General features: G+C 42.8%; 1 protein-coding gene across 7 annotated transcripts in view; it reads left to right on the top strand.

Annotated features, from left to right (window-relative positions):
* TERT (telomerase reverse transcriptase) overlaps positions 1-21,481 on the top strand; it is a 501,506-nt gene that overhangs the window by 26,835 nt on the left and 453,190 nt on the right. For all 7 annotated transcript variants that reach the window (XR_012244450.1, XR_012244451.1, XR_012244449.1 and 4 more), the window contains exon 2: positions 7,665-9,279. Coding sequence is in view for 3 of the 7 variants with exons in the window: in XM_073630686.1 (XP_073486787.1) it covers positions 7,665-9,279 (1,615 nt within the window). In the remaining 4 variants the exon portion in view is untranslated. The remainder of the gene's footprint in view (positions 1-7,664; positions 9,280-21,481) is intronic.

Genomic DNA, 21,481 nt, shown 5'->3' with positions numbered 1-21,481 from the left:
ACTATACTTCTGACCCCAGCATTTGTCATTCTTGTCCCAATAATTTTTGGCTATTACTGTCTATTGATATGTAAACCACTTTGTTAATTCTGAAACTAGTGATCAATAATAACATCATTCATTTTTGGTAAGAAATATGTTGAACAATGCTATACCTAGATCAAGCTGGGCTCCTCCACATCTTCCTGGGCGGAAGGCCCAGGTTGGACTTCTGAAGCCTCATCTGAGGTGGAAGGAAGGGTTGAGAGTGATGGCCTGATTTCAGTCTGGTTTGACAAAAACCGCAGTCTGTCATAGAACCACAGCCTGGGGACATAAACGTCATCTGCTGCTGCTCCTGATCTCATGGAATCCTGGACTTTCTTGCGCTCCCTATTATATGTGCTCCTCAGGCCACCAATTTTGCACTTCAAATAGGGGATGGTTGTCATGGGAATCACAGGCTTCACCAATTCCAGCAATTGATCCAGCGCTGCCTTCCTCTTTATTTCATTATTATAAAAAGGGTGTTTCACCTGCCACAGACAGGGCAGCTCCCTGTATTTATCAATGAAGCTAGGGAGGAAGTCATGATAGTTGAATCTATCAATTTTCTCTGCAAAACACAAGACAAACCCTAATGTCAGGCTAAACTCTCCTAATCCTGTCCCAATATAGGCCTCAATCTATAAGCAGTATAGGCCACTGATGCCCCAAGTTAAAATTGTACCTTCGTTAGCACGATCGGCGCTTACACTACTCCGTCCTCCGCTCACAGATCGTACGTACGTCGCACGCGTGTTATGCTTTATATACACTGCACATGCGTGAAACTCTGCCCGCCCCTGACCTTCTTTCTAGTATATTCCCTGCCCCTTCTCTTTTGGCGCAGTGGGAGAGCACATGGCAGAGACAGAGCAGGTGCATGCAGAGGAGAGCAGCAATGACGAAAGCCCGGAGACACAAACGTCACAATCCAGGAGATTTAAGGTGTCAAATATGCCCTTTGGTGAGATGGTGGACATCTTGAAGATGGCCGACTACGATGGAAATATGGACCGTACAGTAACCCAAATGTGAGAGAGGCTAAAATCATGACTAAAGTTGTGAAAAGTCTGCAGAAGAATTTTGGGGTACGGCGTTCCAAGGATCAACTGAGGAAACGATGGTCAAACCTCAAATTGAGGGAGCAGGATCAGTACAGAAGAATCAAGACAGTGCTGCAAAAAAGTAAGTATTTTGTTGTGTGTTCCTATTATTATTATTATTATTATTATTATTATTAATAATATTACTTTCGTGCGGCTCCATGTGCTCTTCTTTACTGTTGTACAGTTTAAAATGGCAAGTTTCAGGTTCGTGGGCACATTAATAGTTCGTAATAAACATTGTTCCTTCGCTCACCAATACAATGTTTTTTGCAGGTGCAGGTTAACTACATTTGTTCAGGCCTATTTGTAATAAAAGAAGTTTGTTGTCTAGATGGGTTTGTAACTAGAATGAAATGCAAACTTGATTCAGTGTAAGGAGAGGACACTCAGCAGCTGTTTACACATCTGGACTAGAGATGAAAAATTTCAGGAATTTTTAAAGCTCGGAAAAAAAACTGTTCTTTTTTTTTCCCCAAAAAAACGGAAATTTTTGGAAAACTTGAAAAAAATGCTACATTAGCACTTTTTTTGTCTTTTTTTAAGATTGAAAGTCATTCTGTTATGAGAAGAATCTAAAATAATAATGCGCCAACCCAAAACGTAAGGAGAGCAGCCAATACAACAATCAGACAAATTGTGGTGAAATAATGCAAATAAAGTGTGGCGCTAGGGAAGTGGACAATACTCTATATGTTCGTTATTGGGCAAAGCCTACCTGAATATCAGTCTGGAAGGCAATTGTGCACAATAAAGTGTTTAGTGAAACAGGACTGTTCCTGTATATACTAATAACTGACACTAATACAATAGGTGTCTGTGGGATAGTTATATCAGTAAGAGTGTGGAAATAACGGAAAAAAGGGTAAAAAATAACGTATACCCAAAAATAACTGTCTGCAACTACGTAATAGAAAAGAACAGTCACATACATAGGAAAATCTGTGAGACAATACTTGTGTTGAATTTCCTACGACGAAAAATCAAATAGTGAAAAAAAATATAACTATAACAATAAGTGATGGTGACCAAAACATAAAATTGTAATGTTAGTGTTGCTACCACAACTATAAGAATATGATACATCTGAAATTGAATTGCTAGTATAACTAAAAGTCCGACAGAGATGTAAAGGCAAACATCTAGAGACTAGACCACAGAAAGCACCAACAACCAGGATTGGTAATATAAGACCCTTGGATCCGGGAATGGCATCAACAGGGTGAGATATCCAACTTGCATGTAGAAAGGGATAGGTGTAAATACCCTTACCAGCAGTGGTGGACTCCCCAGCCAGCGGCTGGGGAGTCAAACAGGCTTACGATAGAGTAGAAAATGCAGCACTTTGTCGGCAGCAGCAGGCGAGGATGGAGGACTGTGGCATTCACTGACCGACCTTCTCCAATCTTACCGACTCCCGACATCCATAGTGTAGGCACAAACTGCTCATCGGGGATCTATCTCCTTGTGGTGGATATAGGCCATACAAAAGGGTTGACGAATTTCAGAAAATAATGATCCACTAGACTGCAGCTCTCACAGCTGCACTCCGAGCCGCCGCGCTTTGTGTCTGCCCGGTACACAGGCCTGGGTTCCTTCTCTCACTCTTCCCGTCGGTCCCTGCCCACTTTTCTCCTTTCTCTCTCTCGGCATGCGCTCCTTGCCCTCCTCCTTCTTCAGCAAGCTCTCTCTCCGCAGGTGCTCAAGTAGATACTAGGGGTGGCTCCATGTTGGAAACTTTACCAAGAAAGGGGAAAAAAAAGCAAGTCTTCAGCTTGGAACTCTGCCAAAACAGACAATTGTACGACACTTCAAGCAATGTTTCATATTCCTATTTCTTGCCTCAAATATCTGTGTGCTAAGTATACCTGTTTTTTTTTAATCACATAGGGGAGAAAAGACTCGGGACATCAGAGGACACCAGGGACCCCCAACCTCCTAAAGAAGGGAAGGTCACCACACCACAACCTGAGGATGTGAAGGGAGGAGAGGTTCATGACGTGGTTGAAATAGTGACCACAACAGGTGAGTGTTTGAGACCACTGCTTCACGTAATAGATGTATGCCTGCATATTTACAATATACATGGTGTGTTTTTTTTTAATTTTTTTTTATTTTAGGTGATGTGGATGTTGTGGAAGAAGAAACTAGTTTCACAAGTGCAAGTGCACACGTCCTCATCGGGGAGATCATGGTGTGCAATCGTGATTTAGAAAAGATAAAGGAAAACATAAATGATGTTCAACAAAAAATGAAGAACATCATTGATGTTTTAGGCAGAATCTAAAACACACAAAAATTGTTCCGTTTTGTCTAGGACTTTTTTTTATTTTAATTCAAGTTTTAAAGTATTTTAAAAGCCAAATTTTGAAGATGCACACAATGTGTCAACATGTGCTATCTGCCATCGCGGGATATCAAAGTACGGGTTTCGGGGGTGCAACCCCTTCCTCGCCACTGAAGTAGATGAGAGGAAGGGGTTGCACCCCCAAAACACATCCATTGATCCCCCATGATGGCAGCTAGCACATGTTGACATTAGGCTTGGGATTAGGAGGGAAATCCACATTTTGACTCCCAATTTGTATGCATCTTCAAAATTTTGCTTTTACAGGGGTGACATCACCCCATCTGATGAAGGCAATATCAACACAGTTTTGATATACTAATGTCTGATATTGCCTTTACTTTTTCTAAGTTGAACTTTGTAAGTTCATGTGTTGTGTATGTTATGGTTTGAAACATGCCTGTTTAACCAAAAAATTGATATTTCTAATGTCAAACATAAAAACAAAGATGTTGGTTTGTTCAAAAACCCTTTTCTAATGCACATGTGAATGTGCTTTGAGTAAAACGTTTTATACTCAACAATGTGTGGCTTCTTCTTTCAATGCTCAATACAAGTTTTTGGAGTAAGTTGGTGTTTACAGTGACAATGGGGGTTGTTTACTAAAGGCAAATCCTCTTTGCACTGCAAGTGCAGTTTCACTGCACTTGTAGTGCAAAGTGGATTTGCTTTTAGTAAATAACCCACACAGTGCTCTAAAATTGGCCCCAATCAGGCCATTTTAGGCACTCAAAACAATTCATGGTGCTGAAAAGGATGATTATTTTTAACAGTAATGCATTACATACATTAACAACAAAAACAATGTGTGTGTGTGTAGCAGACCCACAACAGAAAAGTTAGCCGAAGAAGAGATTGTCACCTCATGTATCAAATAAATGACGTTTGCACTATTTAAGAAAATGGCCAAAAAGAAAAGCCCATTGGAGAACATAGGAGACAGCTAAAAGAAACACAAGCAGTAAATTAAATGAAATATTATTTTAGTTTAACATAAAAAATGATTTTCAAAAAGTTTCTCAAGCGTTTGCTGGCATATCAATGGCCCCCCAAAGTATTCCAGATATTTTTGACGGACTTCGCGGGCGCTTTCGGGGGGGCAAGCCAGGACGGCCAGCTTCATGTGCCGTCAGGGTTGACTGATCCTGAAATCCGGCCTCAGGCCCAGCTGAGGCCATATAGTTCGAAGCTTTTCTCCTTAGAAATTTGTGCATAATGCAGCATGCAAGTACTATATGGTTTAGCTTATATTCCACCATGTGAATTGGCATCAGGAATAGGCGGAACCAGCTGGCCATTATGCCGAAAGCATTCTCCACCACTCTTCTGGCTCTGGCCAGCCGGTAGTTAAAAACCCTCTGGTCCGGGGTGAGGGTCCTCATGGGGAATGGCCGCATCAGGTGTTCACCAAGCCCAAACACTTCATCAGCATCAAAGATGAATGGTAGACCAGCCACATTGTCTTCCGCAGATGGCAATCCCAAGCCACCACTCTGGAGCCGTCTGTAGAACTCGGTCTTGTCGATGACTCCACCATCCGGCCATTCTTCCCCACGTCCACATACAAATACTCGTATGTTGCCGACACCAGCGCCAACATCACTATACTATTAAACCCTTTGTAATTCTGATAGTATGACCCCGAGTTGGGGGTGAGACGATGTGGACGTGTTTCCCATTGATTGCCCCTCCGCAGTTGAGAAAGTCCCACCGCTGGGCAAAGTGGGATGGCACAGTGGGATTGAAGGAAACTGGAATCAAACAAGAAAAAAAAATTGTACTTTTGCATATAAACATTGCAAGCAGATTAGACACAAACATTCTTGGCCAACATAAGTATAACATTTATTTTAAGGAGTATTTAAAGACAAAAGTATAAGATACACTTATCAGATTCCTCCTCCCCTCTGATGGCCCAGTGAAAAAATGTTTATGTTGGGGGGGGGGGGGGAGATGTTTTGAACAAGTAACAGTCTCCACTTCATTGAGAGCTGAATGCATACATAATGTGTGTTACTTTGGCCAGCCCCTCCTTACTTACACTATTGGCAGCCCACTGAACAGGAGGTAGGTATAGTGTGTGTGGGTTGGCAAAGTCAGCAGATAGAGGATTATTATCGGTTGGGGGGGGAGGGAGGGTTCCAAATGAGTTTGCCCCCCCCCCTCTTGCACTATGCATGAATTTAAGGACAAAAATAACATTTATACACATTTTAGGGGGTGTTTAGGGTAAAGCACTACAATGGAGCTGACAAAATACATTAATTGACTAGGCTAGGTTTGTATGGGCCCAGGATAGCATGCTGGGGATGTTAGTGAAGGACAAAAAAGGAGCATTAAAGGCTTCCAGCATGCATGAAGACAAAGAGGACATTTACAGCATATTACAATCATGGTGATTAGGGAATGATGAAGTAAAATACAATAGATTAGCAAACAATAAATACATAGAATGTGATGTTAAAAGATAAAACTTACCTTAATATAGTCCTTCTGCAGGACCTGAATGATGGCAGAACAGGTCTCTGGAATAATGATCCCCAGAGCTTGGGGGGAGATGCCTGTCGAGAACTTGATGTCCTGCAGACTTCTCCCCGTTGCCAAGTACCACAAAGTGGCGACTAGCCTTTGTCCTGGAGTGATGGCTTGCCACATGCAGGTGTCCTGCTTGGTAATATAGGGGGCCAGAGATAATTCCTTAAATCAGGATTATTCTCCTGGATCAACAAAAGAATTGGTCACGGTGGAGCAACCAATTCTTGGTCCATGAACTGCTCCTCCCCCTGTTCATGGACTGGGCTTGGGTCAAAGTAAGAGCCCCAACACCAAGCCCCTGCATAGCATGAACTCTATGACGAGTACGTAACCGAAACGGTCGGCTGGTCAGAACGAACTAACAGAACGCACTGAAAATCAGAAAGGCCTGAGAAGAGCAAGTTGAAAATCAAAAACGAGCGGACAAGAACGCACTGAAAAAACAGATACGAACTGACTGCATGCACTGAAAAACAGATACAAACCCACAAGCACAAACTGAAGAGCAGTAACGAACTGAAAAGCACAAGGCTGAAAAGCGCGAATCGTCTCTCGCCAAACTTCTACTAACACGAGATTAGAAGAAGGACCCCAAAGGGTGGCTCACTGGCTATTGAACTTCCTTTTACTAGTCCCGTCGTACGTTTTGTACGTCAGCGCGTTCTTGCCGATCGAAATTTCCGAAAACATTTGTGCGACATTGTGTATGCAGGACAAGTTTCAGCCAACATCCGTCAGAAATAAATCCACGGTTTGGTTGTCGGAAGTTCCGATCGTCTGTACACAGCATAATTCTGAGGTAGAGGTGTGTGTTGATTCCACTGTTGCAGGGGTGAATGTAAGGTCAGTCCTGTGGTGAATGAATGCTTTGTTCTAGAGGTAATTCATATTTTAAACCCACCTTTTATTGTTTATTGCTGCTGATGTTTCTCTTGCATATGGACTACTTTTATGTACCATTCTATCACATTGTTCACGTAGTTTAGTTCATTAGACTGCTGGTTGTAAAGTGTCAGGAGATAATCCTACAGACATACTGTATATCTACTTGAGTCATGCACTAGTGTAACTTGGCATTCTGTCTATGAGATTCTAAGAATAATATTCACAGAAAAAGTTAACTTGATTTACCTGATGATTGTTGCCATATAGTAACAATCTATGCAAGAGTCCTAAAATTGTGTTGGCCATAATCAGATACCAAATCGAGTTAACAAAGCATTAGTGAATGCATTCCAGAAAACCAAACTGTTCTTTCCATTAGACCCCTTTCACACTAGGGCACTTTTCCAAAATAGCACCTGAAAAGCACCTCTAATGCCTCCCCAGTTTGAAAGCCTGGGTGCTTTCATACTGGGGCGGTGAGCTTTCAGGATGGGAAAAAAAGTCCTGTAAGCCCCTGCCTCTGAAAACAATGGGCAGCGCTGCTGAAGTGTCTGCAAAACGCTTCTAACCTTTTCCTCGGCCGCTAGTGGGTGGTTAAAAGCGTGCCCGCTATAACATCGGTAAAGCACTGCTAAAACTTGCGGCGCTTTACCGCTAACGTCTCCCCGCCCCGTGTGAAAGTAGCATAAATTAGTTTGTAGATAATTTCGAATATAATATTCCTTCTTTTTATATGTAAAATAATTTATTCATTTTTTTTTTTCTTTTAGACTTCAAATCAAGAAGAAGTTGTTGCCAGAGTGATCCAACGTATCTGTGAAAAGAAGAAAAAGAATGTTCTAGCTTTTGGTTATGGCTTAGCTGATGAAAATAACTCACTACAGGTCGTAATTGCACCAAATATTTGTAGTTTTTATCCTAATTCAACGACAGCTACTGTTAGCACCAGTGTTCTCTGGGAAACCCTTCTTGGTAGAGTAGGGGACAGTGTAATGATGCACTTACTTGAAAACTGTTCCTTGTTTATGATTGTGCCACCCACATGTTGCTATCAAATTAGTGGTGTACCCGTGTACAGTCTATCCAGGACAGAGACTGTTTTACCTGCTTGGTTTAAACAGAGTTCATCACTTTACAGAAGAAATATTTTATTTCAGTTCACTCAGAAAAGCACAAAATCTTCTAAAATATGTTCTTTCAAAGCACAGAGCTGGATGAAGCACACACCACTGAAAATAAAAGAGACTTTTCCCTCTGTAAATTGGGCCATAACGGGAATACCAGAACTTAATAGTTTGGAGCTGAGCCATCCAAAAAATGTTGGTGCATCTTCCACCAAAACAAAGTATAATAAAAGATTTTCAGATTTGGATGTATGTAGTATTCCATGTAAGAAATGCAGGACAGCACTGCCATTGAACGAGTGCAGTTTTGATTTTACAATGGAAGGGGTTAATCCTCCTGTTCCTAAAGTCGAAGACATGTACCATGTGTCACTAACATCATTCTCTGAAAAGCAGAATATCTTGAGACACAACATCCTTGAAACAAATACTGCTGGTAATGCTCTTCTTTTACGTAACCATGATGTGCCACAAGATTGTCCTACCTCACACTCTTTAGTGTGTACAACGCCAGATAAAGGCAACAATATTTACATTGATTTTGGAAAGCTCTTGTATTCAAGGCACATTTCAAAGGAAGGTTTTTTAAAAACTTTTTTGCTCAACACGCTTGAAGAAAACACCAATGGAAGTCTGACTCTGATTAAAACTGTATTCCTGAGAGCCAGCCCATTCATAGAGAACTCCCATACAGAATGCCATTTTCAACGTATGGATAGTAAGAAACTTCCAAATCGTTACTGGCAAATGAGACACATTTTTCAAGAATTAATACAAAATCATAAAAAATGTCCTTACTTGGAACTCTTAAAGAAATGTTGTAATGTAACAGAAAAAGGGTTGAAAGTTGATAGATATGGCAATACCTTATTAAACAATGAAAGTGATCAGCCGAGTGAAATTAAACCATGCAGTACCTTAAACATGGACTTTAAAAGAACTGACACAGTCATATCTTCATTGCACAACCTTGTGGATGTTGCCACTAAAAGTGAAAAACGAACTACAAGATCTGTTAATGAATCCAAGGTGTTGTTTTTTCTTGAGAAGCATAACAGTGTCTGGCAAGTGTATTCTTTTGTCAGGGAATGTTTACACAGAGTGGTACCGGAAACATTATGGGGTTCCAGCCATAACAAATGCCGCTTTTTGAAAAATGTGAAATTGTTGATTAATTCTCCCAAATCTGAACAAATGTGTTTGTCAGAATTAATGTGGAAGATAAAAGTGGAAGACTGCCTTTGGCTACATCTTAAGAAAAGTAGGTGTTTGTATTATTCAGCTAATTTTATTTACTATTCTCCCTTTTTTTTTGAACCTTTCACTTATTTTACAGTTTACAATGCAACACATGCAACAGGATCTAAGCTTTTCAGGTATTTTGCACCATCAGAATGTTTCATACCTACGGTGATGGCCAAAAATATTGGCACCCTTGCATTTCTGTTAGATAATGCACCATTTCGCCCAGAAAATTGTTGCAATTACAAATGTTTAGGCATTCTCATGTTTATTTATTTTGTTTGTATTGGTATGAGACAAAGTGGAGAAACCAAAAACCCAAATCTGACCCATTCCATCCAAAAAATGGACTGGACAAAATTATTGGTACCCTCAATTTAGGTTCAATAGGTTTATTGTCTTATCAACACAAAATAAACAAGGGTGTGACCAGGTGCAAATCAGAAGGCACTCTGGTTTGACAAGCTTGATTGTAGACAAGTTACATTGCATTCTAGGTTTTATACATGAGTATTCTGAGGACAGATCAATACCGTATGGTGCAAGGCATTTATACATGTAGCAGTTCAAGTGCGATTTCTGTCAGCATGGATACCCCATTGGGAACATGCTGTGTACTTGGGCTGATGGAACCTATTTACTTAAGCTAATCGTCTGGCACTTCCGGTACAATGCCGGTGTACATTTAAATCAATTAGAGTGGCATTGAATAGCACCTATAATCAGGGTTGAGAACTAGAATACTGGTGATTCTATAATAAGATTATGTGCAACCGAAGTGGAGGTGTAGATAAGAAAAGATAAAACGGGAAAGAAGACGAGTCATAAAAGGGGAGAGAAGAGTGTAAATGGGGGGGAGACAGCGAGCTCCGATCAAAGGGGGTTTTCAAATCTGGTGGGTGAGTGTGGGGTTATTGTAGTTAGGGTCTCAGGAGGTTCTTGTTGCCGAGAGTCTATGCTTCAATTTCTCAGATGTGGAGTAATGCCTCCAGATACTCCAGGTAGTGGAGAATTTCTCATATTTATCCAAGGCTTTGGCTTGCATCTCTTCCATAAGCATGATATCATTGATCTCACTTACCCATTCCAGCGCTACTACAATTTTTTCTTATCTTATTTAGTGTGCATCTCACTTTTAGTGGCTGCTTACCTTTTTATTTTTATTTTTTTATCTTTTTCTTATATTTCTTGTCTTGCAGTAGCGTGGTATTTTTCTTACTGTTTACCAGTCAGATAACAGATTGTCGCTCAGCCTCCAAGAGAATCTTTTCCCGTGTGTGGGTATTCATCCAAGACTCATGTGGATTGGGGGGTATGGTCAGACCAGAGAGTTAGGCCTATTGATGTTGTCGGGGAATAGTCCAGCAGAAATTGAGAGATTAAAATGTAGTCTGTTCAGCTATATGAGGAGTGTTCCGGGGAAGTAGTATGTGTAGTCCTTGTAGGATTTAGCTCTCGCCACACGTCTACCAGCGATAAGTCAGAAAATAGTGAACTAATTTTGGTCAGTGAAACTGGGGAGATTGAGGACTTACCAGTCGATGAGTCTAGGCGTGGTATCAAGGCAGCATTGAGGTCACCCCCCAGGATCACGTTGACTGCACCAAACCATTTCAGACGGGACGTCGCTGAGTAAAAGAACTGTAGTTGGTCTTGGTTTGGAGAATATATGCTAATTATGGTAAAAATCAAGTTCATATATGATAATTTCAGAAAAACATTGTCCTAGCAGATCAGTATATGTGTCAAGGATAGAAGAAGCGTGAAAGGCAATAGAGACCCCCTTAGACTTTGCAGAGGGATTGGTGCTGTGGAACCACGTAGGGTACTGCTTGTGGAGAAGGTGCGGGATGGCATCAGATCTTAAATGAGGTTCCTGGAGGAGGAGGAGCATTTGAGTGTGGAGTTTGTGGAAATGGTACAATATTTGCCTTCTCTTCTCAGGGGTGTTTAAAACCTCTGCAATTTAGAGAGGACACCTTCAGGGAAATTTGTGGAGCCATGTGAGATATAACATGGGGTGGAGATAGGTCATTTTGGGATTGAGGCTCGCTGTCTCAGTGTAAGGGGCGGAAGGGAGATACAGGGGGGTAGGGCGGCATCTAGCGGCAGAAGAATAGAAGGTAGAAATAAAGATTAGAGTGGGAAGACAGAAGAAAAGGTAGAAAACCGAGGCCGCAACGACCAAACTAAAAGCTAAGGCCGCTGTGGGCGCTGAAAACCTTAAAAGGGGGTGTTGTGGTCAGCGTACAGAGGGGCCTGCACACACCAGGCAACAGTAAAGAACATTTAAAAGCTCAGAGCCCTGAGGGTTGTATGAACGAGGGATAACAAAAAAAGGAGTTTTAGGGGACAAAATCTGGTAACATACAGTAAAAACACTGCGATATTCAGGGCCCATTTACCGGCGCTATATATATCTATGCATTATGGTAAGGGGGGGGGGCAAGGTTGGGAATGGGATATCAATATCCAACAAGGGGGAAAGTCTTATCATGAGAACAAACCTGTTTGAGGGAAAAAAAAGAAGGTTAGTAGTGTCCCAACATAACTAGAAACATGGAGGGCTTCATAGATCTGGATACTGTAAAGAAAAAGTTATCGGTCAGGATGCACAAGGTGATAGCTCATCCAGCAGATGATTTAGAGGCTTCAGATCTGGAGCGTTTCATTTTTCTTGGATCGCTGTTGCCAGCCTGCTTAGCGATGGGAAGGCCTGGGGTGGCTCCATGTAGTGGCCAGTCTGGTATAGGGATTTGAGGAAGTTCAAAAGTGCCAAGGAAGTTTTTGAAGATCTCCCAGGGTGCGGAGTGTCGCAGATTTTTCATCATGTGATGCAAAGAAATGAAACGGGAAGCCCCAGCGATATTTAATTTACTTTGCTTGTAGAACGCCGGTTAGTGGTTTCAGAGCCCGGCGCATGTCCAGGGTCATCTTGGAGAGGTCTGGGAGTAAAGAGACCTGTGTGCCATTAAAATATATGGCTTCTTGCATGTGAGCTGCTTGCATGATGTCAGCTTTAACAGCATAAAAGTGCACTCTGCAGATAACATCTCTAGGGTGTTCTGGGTTTGGGTTCTTAGGGCCCAAGGCCCTGTGTATACGATCGCGTTCTAAGGGGGCGTCTTTAGCTTTTTGGAGCAGTCGTTAACCACTAAGCCACCGCCCACCGTCATATGACGGCGGGACGAGGCTTCTGTTGTTCTGGGAGGACGTCATATGACGTCCTCGCCCTCCCGAGCCACTAGGGGGCGCGCGTGCCTGCTGCGTCGCTCGGGACCCGGTGCGCGTGCCCGGCGGCCGCGATGTCCGCCGGGCACCCGCGATTGCCGGGTAACAGAGCAGGAGCGTGGATCTGTGCATGTAAACACAGATCCACGTCCTGTCAGAGAGGAGAGGAGACCGATGGCGTGTCCCTTGTACATAGGGACACCTCCCCCAGTCAGTCCCCTCCCCCCACAGTTAGAATCACCTCCTTAGGTCATACATTAACCACTCGAGCGCCCCCTAGTGTTAACCCCTTCCCTGCCAGTCACATTTACACAGTAATCAATGCAATTTTATAGCATTGATCGCTGTATAAATGTGAATGGTCCCAAAAATGTGTCAAAAGTGTCCGATGTGTCCGCCGCAATATCGCAGTCACAATAAAAATTGCAGATCGCCGCCATTACTAGTAAAAAATAAATAAATAATAAAAATGCTATAAATCTATCCCCTATTTTGTAAACGCTATAACTTTTGCGCAAACCAATCAATATATGCTTATCGCAATTTTTTTTTACCAAAAATATGTAGAAGAATACATATCGGCCTAAACTGAGGAAAAAATTTGTTAAAAAAAAAAAAAAAAAATTGGATATTTATTATAGCAAAAAGTAAAAAATATTGTGTTTTTTCAAAATTGTCCCTCTTCTTTTGTTTATAGCGCAATAAATAAAAACCGCAGAGGTGATCAAATACCACCAAAAGAAAGCTCTATTTGTGGGGAAAAAATGATAAAAATGTAATTAGGGTGCAGTGTAACATGACCGCGCAATTGTCATTCAAAGTGCGACAGCGCTGAAAACTGAAAAATGGCTTGGGCAGGAAGGGGGTGTAAGTGCCCTGTATTGAGGTGGTTAAACATGGTGGAAACTGTGGGGGCTCCATCTTTGGTTTCCACCATTTCAGGGAGGCCACGCATGCGTATATTGTTGTCTGGCCCTGTTTTCCTGGTCATCTTGGTGGTACATTATTTGTTGGATCTACGTGATATGTTCGTGTAAGGTGGCTTCATGTGAGTTTAGTGTGGAGACTGTCTCTTGTACCGTGTGCTTAACTTCTTCCAGCCTGTTTGTGACATCTCTGCGCAGCTCTGACATCTTTTGTTTGTATGAGTGCTCAAACCTTTGCACACAGGCTTCAAAGTCATGTCTGTTCGGTAGGGCCTTAATGTAAGCCTCCATTGCCTAGCTGCTATAGGAGCATTGTGAGTCAAGAGAGTGGCATGCTGAACGGACTGAGCCGTGGTTCTCATATGGGGTGATGAGTGCTGGGTGGCAGATCGCTGTGAGGCCGCATGGGAGGCTGTCGACTGGGACAGCGCCATCTTGGATAAGGGGGGGTCGTTCTGACTCTGTCCCAAACGGGTAAAAAAGCAGCCGATTTCCCTCTCCTTGTGTTGAACGAGGGTCTGGTGGTCCTCTCCCCCCCTTTTCCTGCCCATTACCGACCTGAGAAGCTGCTGTAGGAGCGCCAGGAGCCGTGGGTAGCCTGGTGTGTGCGGGAGCCGAAGGAGGAAGCGTCCTACCTCTCCATGCACTAGGCCACGCCCCTCTGGTACCATAAATTTAATTTTTGGCAGCACACCCCTTGAAAAAATAGCTGAAATACCGTTACTTTCTTTAACCATTTAATGAGTTTCTTACACCTCTCTACTGGAATTGTGGACCACTCTTCTTTCGCCAACTGCTCCAGGTGTCTCAGATGAGAGACTGCTGTTTTGAGATCTCTCCACGTGTGCTCTATGGGATTTAGATCTGAACCCATTGCTGGTCAGTTCAGTACTCTCCAGCACTTTGTCTTAAACCTTTTCTGGGTGCTTTTTGACATGTGCTTTGGGTCGTTGTCTTGCTGTTAGACCCATGGCCTCTGACGGAGACCTAACTTTCTGACACTGGGCCCTATATTGCACCCCAGAATTCTTTGGTAGTCTTCAGATTTCATAATGCTATGCACATAGATCAAGACATCCAGTGCCTGAAGTGGCAAAGCAACCCCAAAATATCAAAATGTCAGACGGGATACCTCCCCCAGTACCAGCAGGTTACTGTATAATCAAAAAATGGTTGGGACAAAGAGATGTCACCAAGATAGGTAAAAAGGAGAAGGGTCAGCCACGGTATAATTAGCAAAAGTGTATAAAGCTTTATTAGTGAAATATAAATTAATCACAAAATAGACCCAGCCAGTGCAGCCAAATGACTGTTTCTGCTGAGTCTCATTCCTGCAGTGTACTGTTTAATCAGTAAAAAACATAACACTGTAGACAACAGACAATATAGACCTTAAAAGACACCAGACTGAAAACAACCCCTCGTTATCTCAATTCCTGTAAACACCCTGCCTGGATGGAGTATAAAGACAAGGTGCTTTAGTTGGAGAAAATTATTTGCAGTAAGCCCACACCATCTCCAATAAAGTTGCTCAGTGAACAATGAGTATGTATAGTCCACAAGGGCAATTAAAGTCCAAGAATCAGCGCTGGCATATATTGATTAGAGTAAGGTGAGGAAAAATTTATATTACAATCCATTGCATTATTTGTTTTTTTCCACCAGAGTTCTATAGTTCAAAACAGGCAGCTAGTTATCACTGATTGAAAGGCTGTATACCGTTAAAAGGATAGAAATATACATAGTCTCTTCATTAACTGATAGTATTCATCAACTCAGTTAAATCCATTATTGTGGCAAACAGAGAGATCACTAATGGGTATCAGGAAGGAGTTCCGGCAAACAACACAGTATTCCGTGTTTCCATGGAATATCGCTGTAGAATAGGAAAAGGTTCACCCTAATTGGGTGCTTACCACTCCTCTAGCCTTTAGATACTGGCCGCAATAAAGTCCCACTGGAAATATCCTCTAACCGTTAAGTCACGGGAGGTATCGGTGGTGCCATTTATTTGTATCCATCCATTTGTGTATTTTATACAACTCTCTGTTTGAAAAAAAGTGTTAGCTCCGCCGTAGTTGTTTGCTTCACGTCTTCTGTAGAGCGCTGTAATGACCAAGAAAGTTCACAGGTGGTTTACAGGGAAGTTTCCGGTACAGCTGCTGGAAAGCAAGGCTATGGAGGCCGAAGGGCCAGCTTGAATTTGTCTAGAAGTTGATCGAGGTTCTTTATGCACCATTCGTACAATCCTTCGTTGCAATCTTTGATCAATTTTTTATCTTTTGTCTACGTCCAGGGAGATTGGCTACAGTGCCATGGGCTGTACACTTCTTGACAATGTTGTGCACTGTGGACACGGGAACATTAACCGCTTCAGCCCTGGAAGATTTTACCCCCTTCCTGAGCAGAGCACTTTTTGCAATTCAGCACTGCGTCGCTTTAACTGACAATTCCGCGGTCATGCAACATTACACCCAAACAAAATTGACGTCCATTTTTTCCCTACGAATAGAGCTTTTTTTTTAGTGGTATTTGATCACCTCTGCGGTTTTTATTTCTTGCGCTATGAACAAAAAAAAAGCGGCAATTTTGAAAACGCATTATTTTTTTACTTTTTGGTATAATAAATATCCCCCAAAAATAGATTTAAAAAAAAACTATTTTTGTTCCTCCGTTTGGGCCGATATGTATTCTTCTACATATTTTTGTGTAAAAAAAAAATCGCAATAAGCGTATATTTATTAGTTTGCGCAAAAGTTATGGCGTCTACAAAATAGGGGATAGTTTTATGGCATTTTTATTATTTAATTTTTTCTTTTTACTAGTAATGGTGACGATCTGCGTTTTTGACACATTTTTGGGACCGTTGGCATTAATACAGCGATCAATGCTATAGAAAATGCATTGATTACTGTAAAAATGTCACTGGCAGTGAAGGGGTTAACACTAGGGGGCAATCAAGGGGTTAATGTGTTCCCTAGTTTGTGTTCTAACTGAAGGGGGGAGTGGGCAGTGCAGGGGAGATGACAGATTGCTGTTCATACTCTGTATAGATGAACAGTGACAATCTGTCTGTTCTCCCCTCAGAGAACCGGAAACTGTGTGTTTGTTTACACACACAGAGCCTGGCGGTGATTGTGACCGCCGGGCAATCACATCAGCTCGGGGGGCGCGCGTCCCCTAGTGGCCACAGGGCGAAGCGACGTTACATAACGTCGTTTCGCCCAGCCGTGCCATTCTGCCGCAGTACAACTGCGGCGGATGGTCGGCAAGTGGTTAAGATCTTTAGAAATGGACTTGTAACTTTGAGATTGTCCATGCTTTTACACAATTTTTGTTCTCAAATCCTCACACGATTCTTTGCTGCTCTTTCTCTTCTACATGCTCTGGCATACAGAGAGGTACAACAGAAAGGTACTACTTGGCTCTTGGAGCATTTACTAGACCAGTCTGTGGGGTGTTTCTGGCTGGGTGTGCATGTGCCACCCAGCTAGTGGAGCAAGGAGGTAACTGGACTGTGTGCATGCTCAGCCCACCACTATCTACATACTCTGGAAGACCACCCCTTTCCTTTTGATCCTGTACTGTGAGGAACATGAGCATGGTGGATCTTAGTCAAGTGGGACAGGGACCTGGGGACTTAACCTCCACATTACAGTTGGACAGTCTTCCTTCCATCTTATTTATGGGGCAACAAACAGGATGCAGTGCTAATGCAGCATCTGATTTCTCACTCGGCTGTGCTGGAGCTTCTTCCTCCGTCCAAAGAGGAATTTTCTGCTACTTTCAATATGGTGCTGGAACAATTGGCAGACATCTGCAAGGATTTACAAAGGCGTGACCAAAAATGATCTTGGCCTACTTCACCACAGGAACTTCCTATGCGTTTTCCCTCCCACCCCTTCTAGGGTTAGAAGAGGAAGAATGGTTCCCAAATGCAAAGGTCCACAGGAGATTTCTCATAGAACTGGTCCAAAAATCTGAAGATGTCACTGCAGTTACCTGGTTAGGGCTGTGGAAAGCATCCAAGGTTGCCAAATCCATTCTGATACATCCCCACACCAAGCAGGATCTGTACAAGTACTAGGCCTATTTGGATAAGGTGTGTGTGTGTGTGCCTCAAATTGATTTGCACAACAATATCTGATGGAAGACAGTGGTGGTTGGTCCCAGCGGTGGACCCTACTGTGTTCTATTTGGTTAAGACTTTTACAATCCTGGTGGACTATGTACCAGTGTTTAAGGATTCCGCAGACAAAAAGTCTCCTAAAGGCATCCTTTTTCTTTGGCCAGTGCAGGCATGCAACCTGCCATTGCATCTATGGGGGTTTGTCAAGCCTTGCTTGTCTGGGCTAAGCACACCGCAAGAGAACCTGTGGCCCTAAAATCTGGTTCCTCTCCTAGATAGCTCTTGGAGTTCTTTTCCAAAGCATTGTGCTTTTGTGTGGATGGGTTGGGGGACTTTCCCCAACAGCTCTCTCACCTGAAACTTACCTCAGTCCATATGATGTGAATATTATGGCCAAAATGCTGGTCAGCAGTGCTTCCATGCAAAAAGCACCTAGAATGTTTGCCTTTTGGGGGCGAACCCTTCTTTATCCAAAATATTACTTACTAAACAAGTGGCAGAGTATGTTATATACAGGCTTTGTGTGAATAGATAGCCACATTATGTATAAATACCTTTTTAAGTATTAAGTCATCGTGTACCTCCTTATATACACTATATTGTCAAAAGTATTGGGACACCTGCTTTCAACTCTTCTGGGAAGGCTGTCCACAAGGTTTAGGCGTGTGTCTATGGGAATGTTTGACCATTCTTCTAGAAGCGCATTTGTGAGGTCAGGCACTGATGTTGGAGGAGTAGGCCTGGCTTGCAGTCTCCGCTCTCGGGGGATCGGGAAGTGATGTAATCGAGGACCGGGTGAGACACTGGTCCATACCAGTGCTGACGTTTTTGATGGTCAAGGGTATATGAGCTTGGGGTGGGGGGGTTACGTACATTTTCACATGGTGAGATTGGAGGATTCTCGGAAGATTGTGAACAATAAATGAAGAGGACTGGACATTGGGACACTAACTTGTGGAATTTTAATATCACATTTTTTACACGAGGTGGATGTTGTATATGTTGAGTATGCGGTTATTTTATTGAGGGGAGTAGGATTATTGTGCTACCTATTTAAAATTTTTTTTTTTTTTTTTTTTAACTCTCTAGTTTTTGTTGCTAGGTATGTGTATCAGTTAAAGGTGTCAGCAGTGGCACCATTATTTTAGGAAAGTAGGTTGTAATTCTGAGTGTGGAGTTATATTAATTTTATAATCCTCTTCATGCTTTTTTGTCCGTGGCACTGGCAGTATCCCAGATAATATTGTAGGTTCTTGCCTTTTTAACTTGCAGCCTAGTTCAATAAATTGATTTTTTAAGGATCCTCCATTCCATGTATTCTGTCTTTGGTTTCAACATGAACCAAGACAGCTGGGTCATGCCCATCCTTTCCCAGTAATTGGTCTACCACCTGCTGAACCCTTGCACCAGGGAGACAACAACCCATTCAGTTGAGGCAATCCTGGCAGTTCTGGATATAGAATCCTCACTTACCACCCCCAGTCTAGACCTTTCTGCATTACCCTCACCACTTCTGGTAGATGGGACCGCTCTCCCAACCTGTTAGGGGTAACAGTGATATCTAGGACATCCACCTACACTGGGTCACTGCCCCGGTACTTTGGGTGGAACATTTCCAAGTATTTTACTCTAACCTGTTCATCAACCCCCAAACCAAACTCGAGCATGTGCCCATTTGATATCTCAAGGTCCAGGTCTGTCAAAGCCTCTTTCCTTTAGAGAGATTGTATGGCTTCTGTTGATAATGAGGGCACATGTCTGCATGTATTCATTTTTGCAGTCTCAGCAGTTCCTTTGCTATAGTCCCTCAGCACTTTGTGGCCCTGCCATTTGGTTTATCCTCTGTGCATGAAGTATTCACCAAGGCGCTGGCTCTTTTACCTGCTTTGCTACACTCCTAAGACATTCCCTATTGTGAAATATTTTGATGACTACTATAGTGAAGCAGTTGGCTCAACTTCTGTCCGACAGTATAGCTCAAACAGTGCAGACCTTGCAGATGTTTGGCTGCGCCCTGATCCTTTTAGAAGTCTGTTCTGGAGTCAAATCATCACTTGGAATAACTCGGTCTAGTTCTAGACCTAAATCAAGCTAGGGTTTTTTTTCTTCCCAAGGAGAAATTGCTAACTCTTTTCTCAGAGTCAGACTTTTCAGTCCAGTAACCTCCCAACTCTTTGCTTCTGCTTGAGTGTCTGGGACTTATAGTAGCCTCCATTTGCACAGTTCCACTCTAGACCCACAGTTCAGTCCTTGGACAGGCTGATTCTTCTGACACCAAAGACCAGGTTATACCTGGCCTGGTGGTGCTGAAATCCTGGTCTGAAGCTAAGAAAGTCATTCCTTCTGGTCTCATGAGCAGATCCTTATAATGCATGCCAGATTGTCAGGATGGGGAGGAGTCCTGAACACCCTGACGGTGCAGGAAACTTTGATATCAGAGCTGTCTCATATCCTAATTGACATTCTGAAACTACAGGCGATTTGGTGTCTGTGCAGTGCTGGGCACCTGACTGGCAGGTCATCTGATCAGGATTCAGTTGGACAGTACCGCGGAAGTGGCATGCAGCAACTATCTAGGAGGAACCAGAAGTCTGAGAAGGTAGAAAGGATTCAGTCCTTGGCAGAACTTCTTCATATTCCAGCCTTGTCTGCTCTTTTAAATCCCAGGCATAGACAACTGGCACGCAGACTACCTCAGCCAATAAAGCCAGGACTTGGTTGAAACATCACTACACCTGGGGGGTGTTCCAGAACCTGTTTCACAGGTGGGGGACTCTGGAAGTGGACCTCCTGACATTCAAGTCCAAGAGCAAACTGCATAGATTTATTTCAGGTACAGGAATCTCCAAGCATAAACAGTGGATGCTCTGGGGGCTCCATGGGATCAGTATAGTCTGACTTATGTCTTTCCTCCCCTGAAACCCCTTTCTGGTGTGCTCCACGGAATCAGGAGAGTGTATACTCCTGATTCTCATAGCCCCCTGGACTGGCCCAGGTGGATGTAGTATTTTGACCTGATTAGACTTCTGGTTGACCCTCTGTGGGCTTTTCCAGATCTTCTGTCCCAGGGAACGGTTTACCATCCTGCGTCATGGTTGGGCTTTAACAGTGTGGTTGTAGAAGCCCAGGTCCTGAAGGATAGGGGCGTCTCTGCATTGGTGATTACCACAGTGCTAAAAACTTAGGAAGTCTATTTTCTGCAAAGTCTATTCTCACAGATGGAAGGCATACTTAAGTTTTTGCAAGGCAAAGAACTTTTACCCCAGGATATTCTCTGTTGGACAGATCCTGGCCTTTCTACAAGTGGGTTTGGTTCAGTGTTTGGCTTTGAGTACAAAGAAGTTTCAGATTTTGGTAGTTGCAATCTTGTTTCAAAGACACTAGCTTTTTATTCTTTGTCATATGGCTCCCCTCAATGGGATCTTAATTGAGTCTCTTGGCTCTTCAAAAAAATGCCCCTTGAGCCTATCCGGGATATTTCACTTTGCACTTTCGCCCATGATATTGCTTTCCTCATTGTCATCACTTTTGTGAGGTGAGTGCCTGAATTTGAAACTTTATCCTATAAGGAACCCTTTTTCTGGCCTTGCATAGGGACATGGTGGTGGAGAGGCAAAATGGCAGCGCCGTTTTGTGGTTTCCCGTGGCTGCAGTTCATCACGCCTAGGCGTACATTAAGCCTTAGGTAGTTTCAGTCTTTTGTCTCAGCTGGTACATTGTTCTTCTTTCGTTAGTTCTGGCTCTGGTTTATCAGAAGGAGATCTTGCTTCATTGTCTGGATGTAGTCCATGGTGGTGCATGTGTACCTCGCAGCTACTACTTCCATTAGGAAGCTGTCATTACTGATTCTCCACATAAAGGAATACCTGCTTCTCCTCCTTCCACAATATACCATACTGGCCACAATTATTATTATTATTATTTATTTTTATGTA

Source organism: Aquarana catesbeiana, linkage group LG05 (genome assembly GCF_042186555.1).
Source record: "Aquarana catesbeiana isolate 2022-GZ linkage group LG05, ASM4218655v1, whole genome shotgun sequence".
NCBI lineage: Eukaryota > Metazoa > Chordata > Amphibia > Anura > Ranidae > Aquarana > Aquarana catesbeiana.
Note: the sequence above shows the minus strand (reverse complement) of the source record. Positions and strands in the feature narration are given on the sequence as shown.